The sequence below is a fragment of the Hylobates moloch genome, unplaced genomic scaffold, assembly GCF_009828535.3.
Source record: "Hylobates moloch isolate HMO894 unplaced genomic scaffold, HMol_V3 SCAFFOLD_6, whole genome shotgun sequence".
NCBI lineage: Eukaryota > Metazoa > Chordata > Mammalia > Primates > Hylobatidae > Hylobates > Hylobates moloch.
Window position 1 is genome coordinate 127,531,502 of NW_026652281.1, and position 7,193 is coordinate 127,538,694.

General features: G+C 49.3%; 1 protein-coding gene across 2 annotated transcripts; it reads right to left on the bottom strand.

Moving 5' to 3' along the window:
• Window positions 1-1,053: 1,053 nt before the first annotated feature.
• Window positions 1,054-6,609, bottom strand: RPS14 (ribosomal protein S14). 2 transcript variants are annotated; one of them, XM_032158362.2, is made up of 5 exons: window positions 6,528-6,609; window positions 4,417-4,567; window positions 3,650-3,811; window positions 2,446-2,522; window positions 1,054-1,178 (listed from the first exon to the last, which is right to left on the bottom strand). In XM_032158362.2, exons 2-5 carry the CDS (start codon window positions 4,563-4,565, stop codon window positions 1,111-1,113), a joined length of 456 nt encoding a protein of 151 aa, XP_032014253.1. In that variant the 5' UTR covers window positions 4,566-4,567; window positions 6,528-6,609; the 3' UTR covers window positions 1,054-1,110. The 2 variants fall into 2 exon arrangements, with proteins under 2 accessions (XP_032014253.1, XP_058296019.1); XM_058440036.1 differs by lacking the exon at window positions 6,528-6,609 and adding an exon at window positions 6,312-6,479.
• Window positions 6,610-7,193: the final 584 nt, after the last annotated feature.

The following is a 7,193-nucleotide window of genomic DNA, read 5'->3' on the forward strand; positions in this document are numbered from 1 at the left end:
CCCCGTCTCTATTAAAAATACAAAAAAAATTAGCCGGGTGTGGTGGCGGGCGCCTGTAGTCCCAGCTACTCGGAGAGGCTGAGGCAGGAGAATGGCGTGAACCCAGGAGGCAGAGCTTGCAGTGAGCCGAGATCGTGCCACTGCACTCCGGCCTGGGCGACAGAGCGAGACTCCGTCTCCAAAAAAAAAAAAAAAATCCCTAGCAAGGTTTGGCATGTAACCAACACCGCCTCATCACAGTAACCCCTTGTCTCAGGACCCATTTACTAGCTTATTCCCTCTACCTGGAAGACACCATCAAAGGCTAAAAGCAGCATCCCAACACTTTCCCCTTGTTGGTTTCTTTCCTCTACAACTGACTACCATCAATGGTCTCACCTCTCCAGCCTGTGACACACAGCATCCTCTCCACCAGGCCTCACTAACCCTACCCAGCCACTAGCCTGTCCTAACCATGGCAGGCACCATCACAGGGCCTTGTGGTAATCCCTTGCAAAACACTGAGTACCATCTGGTGTCACTGGGTACTCAGAGCCGCATGCAAGCTTCCGGAAAGCAAGAACTTTTCTTTTTTATCGCTGATGAAAATAGGACTTGGTGTGTATTTGCGGGGTGACAATCTTTATGTACTTTATGTACTGATGTGGAACAATCTCCAAGATCTGCCAAGTGAAAAAAAGCAAGACACAGTAGAGTGAGCTCCCAGCTTTGCACAGAAAGTGTGGAGGGAGAATGCACACCCACGTGTGTTTATATATGGCATGGGTCTGGAAGGCTCCTCTTCGCTTCAGGCGACACTTGGATCAACAGTTCCCACTCTGGCTCTTTAAGAATTGGTCCATTTTTAGAACCAGCATCTCCACTCAAAACCAGGTCTCCAACGCCTTGGTCTGCTTTAGATGACCAAGGCACCTTAATGCCGCAAGTGGCGTGGAAAAGACCCCAAATGCAGCACCAGGATCTCAGCTCTCCTCAGGCTTCTTCTCCCAAGAAGCCAAATAGGAGGAAAAAATCAAACGCCTGAGTAGCCCCTGATGAAGGAGAGGACTGGAGTTGAAACAGTTTACATGAAGGCAATTTATTAACAGAAAGTATTTTGAGGAATCTTGTTCACAGACGGCGACCACGGCGACCCCCTTTCCTGCGAGTGCTGTCAGAGGGGATGGGGGTGACATCCTCTGTGGGGAGGAAGAGAAAGCGTCATTGCCTGGAACTGGATGGGAAGGGCCCCCAGGACTCCCTAGACCAATGGCCTAACCAATCAGCAACAGATCCTGCTGCTCCCCAAACGACTCCCCAGTACATAACAGATGGATGTGAACATGAAGCGGCCCCATCTGCCAGTTCCTCGAATTTCCTGACGTGGTCTCAACTCACTTTCCAGAAAGGGAAACAGGCTGAGCAGTGTGCAAGATGTCAGAGGCACAGGACAAATCCAGGTTCTGACATCTAGCCCACCGTCTTCTCTAGAGGAAAAATCCTTCTAGACAGGGTAACTGCAACTGTCTCCTTTTCATTAAGTAAAAAGACACTGAAAAAAGTCTGAAAAAAATCTTTTAAGGTTGGGCACGGTGGCTCATGCCTGTAATCCTAGCACTTTGGGCTTTGGGAGACTGAAGCCGGTGGAACGCCTGAGGCCAGGAGTTTGGGACCAACCTGGGCAACATGGTGAAACCCCCCACTCTACAATAAAAAAAAAAAAAAAAAAAAGCCCGGTGTGGTGGCACACACTGTAGTCCCAGCTACTCGGTAGATGCAGGTGGGAGGATCCCTTGACTCGCCCACGAGTCAAAATTTACAGTGAGCTGAGATTGTGCCACTGAATTCCAGCCCACGCAACAGAGCCAGACCCTGTCTGAAGAAAACAAAATCATCCTTCAAGTAGGACACAGTAGGAACTTTGGCCTGGGGCGTCAGTGTATGTCACTACTAACTGCACAGGAACAATGTGCAGGGAAGGACTAGTGTCCCCTTCCTAAGAGCTGTAAGTAGCCAGGAGATCACAGGCCTGAGGGTATTAATAACAGAAGCTGGTACCCCCCACTTCATTTTTGGTTGTCACACGACTGGCATGCCCTATGATATTTAGTAGGCAGAAACCAAAAATGCTGAACATCCTACAATGCAGGAGATGGTACACACAAAATGCTAATAGCAATGACCTCAAGAATGGAGGAAAGGACAATTCATCTCTTGTCAGTTTTACCTGCACCAGGCAGTGTAGGACAGAGATTCACAAGTGAAAACAGGACATTCACATCAAGGTGACAGAGATATTCAGGGAGAGATTTTTAAGTCACAAGGTGCCTCTTGCAGCCTCCCTTAACAAACTTAACTGCCAAAAGCAACCAGACCAGCCACTGCATATCCACTGGGCACAGCATGTGCTTTTTGGGGCCAATGCTTCAAAATAAACCCAAGCATGAGCTAGAGGGGGGCACTTACCAATCCGCCCGATCTTCATACCCGAGCGGGCAAGGGCTCTCAGGGCCGACTGGGCCCCAGGTCCAGGGGTCTTGGTCCTAGAAAATGAAGGTTTAAGTTAAGAAAAGCCTTTGGCCAAGTCAATGGACGATCTCCCTTCTAAGATCCCAACACCCCGCTGGTTCAGAGGTCTGCAAACTTTCTGTAAAGAGCCAGACAGGGCTGTACACAGTGGTTCACACCCATAATCCCAGCACCGTGGGAGGCTAAGGCAGGGCGGACTGCTTCAGCTCAGGAGTTCAAGACCAGCCTGAGCAACATGGTGAAACCCCATCTCTACAAAAATACACAATTTAGCCAGGCGTGGTGGCACTACTACTAGCAGTCCCAGCTACTCAGGAGGCTGAGGTGGGAGGACTGCTTGAGCCTGAAAGCCAGAGACTGCAATAAGCTGAGATAGCGCCGCTGCACTCCAGCCTGGGTGAGAGTGAGACCCTGTCTCAAGAAAGAAAGAAAGAAAAGAAAAAAAAAGCCAGACAGTAAATATTTTAGGCTGAGGCGGCCACTATGGTTTGTTGTTATGTTCTGACCACTGTCTGGCTTGTTCACGCAACAGTCATCTATTTCAGCTTTCATGCCCCCATCACTCAAATCCAGGTCCTTCCCCTCTCCTACAGGACTCCACCTCTTCCCCTCTGACTGCACCTCATGCCACTCTTTCCTTCACAGGTGCCCAGGTTCACCCCCACCTGAAGACCTTTCCTTGCAGTTGTCTCTAGCTGGAATACCCTCCCCTCTTGTCCTTATTTCACTGGAAGGACTCCGGACTTATCGTTTAGACCTTAGTTTAAATTACACTTTATCACCAACTCCTTACTTGTGCTTCCCGGCATTTGTCACAAATGAAAACCACATACTCCCTGCTGCTCTGTTGTTTAAAGTCTGACTCTCCCACCAGCCTCGGTCCCACACAAGGAGGGTAGAGACCATGTCTATGTTTCCCCATCACTCTCTTCTAGTACCTGAAACACAGCTCCTGGTATACAGTGGGTGCTCAACACTGAGCTGCTGGGGGGTGTACACAGGAGCCAATTATTAAATATGTATATGCCTAAAATATCTTGTTCAAGGTCACAACAAAAAACTCAAACCTCAAATCCAGGTGCTCCAGCACCCAAGCCCAGCAGGTTTTCTACCACCCAGCCATCCCCTCTGCGACTTGTACCTATTTCCTCCTGTGGCCCGGAGTTTGATGTGTAGGGCCGTGATACCCAGCTCCTTGCACCTCTGGGCCACATCCTGGGCAGCCAACATAGCAGCATATGGCGAGGATTCATCTCGGTCTGCCTTCACCTTCATCCCACCAGTCACACGGCAGATGGTTTCTCTGGGGACAAAAGCACAGGGTCATTTCTTCCTCATCCAACAAGGAGTGCTTACGATATCCTAATGAGTGAAGAGCAACACAGCTCAGTCATGGTGGAGGATGATGGTCATGGAGTTCAGTCCAGTGGGGTTGAATGGCCCAATATAGCTAAACTCAGTATTAACATTTTATATATCTACTTTTGCATTTAATCCTTACCATTACTCCACAAGGTAGACACTACTGTCCTCATTTTACATATGAGGAAACCAAAACTCAGAATTTGAGTGATTTCACAGAAGTCACAACTTGCTAAATGGCAGTCAAACCCACACCCAGAGCTCACTTGCAGTCCATTGCTGCTCCTACAAAGGGAACTAAGGAAAGAGGAGAATTCCCAAGAAACCAAGGATTCAATGACCATCACACTGTAAGGACAAAGAATGTGTCTCCTCTCTTGTAACCCCTGGGAAATCACAATATTTGTGGGCTAAATGGACAAGCACATTTTCTTACCTGGACAAAACAGCATTTCTTTAGAGAGAATCCCCTGACTGCTAGCCTGTCCCAGCCATTGCTTTCCTTAGCCTTTTGCCAGCTGCGTGCCTCTCCACCCAGGTACTCACTTGCCAGAAAGATCAGTGACATGGACAAAAGTGTCATTGAAGGATGCAAAGATATGGCAGACACCAAATACATTCTCTCCTTCAGCCACCTGAGGTCCGAGGCTGATGACCTGTTCTTCCTTCTTTTCCTTCCCCTTTCGAGGTGCCATTTCTGAGTGGAAAGAAAAGAAACTCAAGGTTAACAGACAAAACATTTCCAGAATCCCTTTCCCCTGGCTATTAAAGGAAACCCTAAGTCTTGCTTCATGTCCCTGTCTTCTTCCATCCAATACTCTACTGTATTCTCTCATCTATGCCTCACTAAAACTTCTTTCTCCCTTGCACTTGGGGGGTTGTCAACTGTGGCCATATAGCAAAGTACCATGAGAAGTAACCTTTCCCCAGAAACTACCAACAGCGCAGCTCACAGCACCTACAGGATAGAAGCCTAGGGATCTAGCAGCAGATGCCTGAAGGCTGCATCCCCAAAGGCAAGAAGAAACCCAAGACCAATAGCTATCCATGTACTGGTAACACCATTCCTAACACCCTTCATGGGGTGAGGGAGCTGCCTGATTCCTGCATGAACTCCTCAGCTTACAATTCAAGGGTCCCTTACCAACAAAGCCCTCAAGCCTCTCATCTCCTGTTTTCCTGTGTTTCACCTGATCCCTTCAAAAGCCAAAAATGCAACTGATTTGACACCCACAACTATTTAGAACTAAATCTTTGTCACCAACATCAAATATCAAAGGCACTAAAATACATCCAAAAGGCAGGCTAATGGAAAAGACCCATCCCAGAAATCTGATGGGTCCTGAGACCAAATAACTCAACCTATTATGGCCTTATAAGTGCAATCATACTGTCACAGGATCTAAGGGAGGGAGAAACTGACAGGAGGAAGGCGGGTGAGAATGAAATGAGAAAGTGGAAGGCTAGGGTAAGACTGCTTCCTGCCTAAAAAGCCCCAAGCCTTCTGAACCTCCTGGTGTTCAGAACAATTTAACATTTTCAGAAGACACTAACACTAATCGGTATCCTGCAGATGGTGAAGATAGAGAGTGTCTCAGCCTATGGTCACAGTAAAGACAGTGGCAAAACCAAACCTAGAAACAACGTGTCCTGACTCCCAGCCCAGCACTCTCTGCCTCCTGCCAAGATGCCTCCACACCACAAATAACTACCCTAGTCTGTCTCAGGTGTTCCTAGATCTCTCCTGTGCCTTCCCTATACAAACTTTAGTTAGTGTGTGACCACAGTAAGTACTTCAAGTGTAAGTCTTGGGTGTACGAAGTTAACTGTTCCTATCTTCAAATCAGACCAATGAGCACGACCCAGTGCGTTAACTACTGTAAGGAACGCGCCACAGGAGAGAAGCCCATAGTTCTGCTTCGAGAAGCATAGAAAGGCTCCAGCATATCTCAACTATGTAAGCATGAGTATGTTTCGGCATGACGGCCATTTAGTAAATGCCAATTTGCAGTTTCTCCGTTCCTAACATCCCCTAAAGTAACGAGCACAGTGGTCATCAGGGGTATATAAACGCAGGGCAAGCGCACAGCAAACATTGGTGCTGGGCCCTGAGCGCCCAGAACTTGCAACGTGCCCGACTCAGCAACGGAAAGAATCGCCCAGATTTAGAAGCATCCAACATAGTGCGAGAGTTTTCCCTGCTTTCCTTCTTTGAATGATCACTACAAACCTATGGGATCGGTGCTATTGTTATTCCTATTTTGCAGACGAGGAAACAAACGAGATTAGGCGCGGGCCTGCGATCACCAAGAAAAAAGTTTGGCGAGGTAGAGGCGGGAGCCCACGTCTGTCCCGGGTTCCCTCAACTACGCTGTGCAGCTCAAACGCTGCCGTGGCCGTATTGCGGGAACGAGGCCTTAAAAGGCTGGACCCGCACTCACCCTTACTTCACAAGCTCCTCCCTGAAGCAAAACGAGCCTTCTGAGACCAGGCGCGAACTCAGTCCCGAGTTGGCCTGGATCCAGGTGGGCCAGCCGCGCGTCTCTTGCCCGGCACCTAGCTCGGTTCCCACGGAAAGACGCCCGTCTCTCGTCCCAAGCCCCACAGGGTCCCCCTGCCGCAGGATGCCCCCCGATTGTCGCGCCCGGTCCTCCTACCTGCACGTCGTCTCCAGACTCCAAACCGGAAAGAGAGAGTGGGAGAGGGCGGAGCGACGGGTCACTTCCGTGTCCCGGAAGTATACCTCTGAGCTCATGGGGCGAGGTCGGCTCCCGGAAGACGCCGGCATTATTGCTTCCAAAGAGTTTAAGACTAGTCAAAGGGAAAGACGGTTTATTACTTAAGGGAGAGCGAAAAGAGGCCGAGGGCTGGTGGTCGCTGCGAGCGGGTCTGCCTAAGCGACAGTACGAAGCGGCTACACCCGCGGGGTGAGGTGGGCCTGTATTCCATGATGGCGGTGGCCGTGGCTAGACAGACTTCCGCCATCCTGACTCCCGCCCTGGCAGCCTCGGAGCGGCAGCGCCCCTTGTGTGGAGCAGGGGAATAACAACAACAAAACGGCCTTAATTAACGCTAGGGTGGCGCCAGGCTGTGGTCCCAGTTGCTCAGGAGGCTGAGGATCGCTTCAGCCGAATAGTTCGAGGCCAGCCTAGGCAACATAGTCGGGGAAAACCCACCGTAATCACTTACTTTGGCATATTACATAATGGCCAAAATAAGAATAAATTATTCAATATATATTTTCAGACCGGTCTGGGCTAAACAGTTTATATGCATTGCTTCATTTACTCCTCAAGACCTTATCAAATAGTTTTGATTTCCCT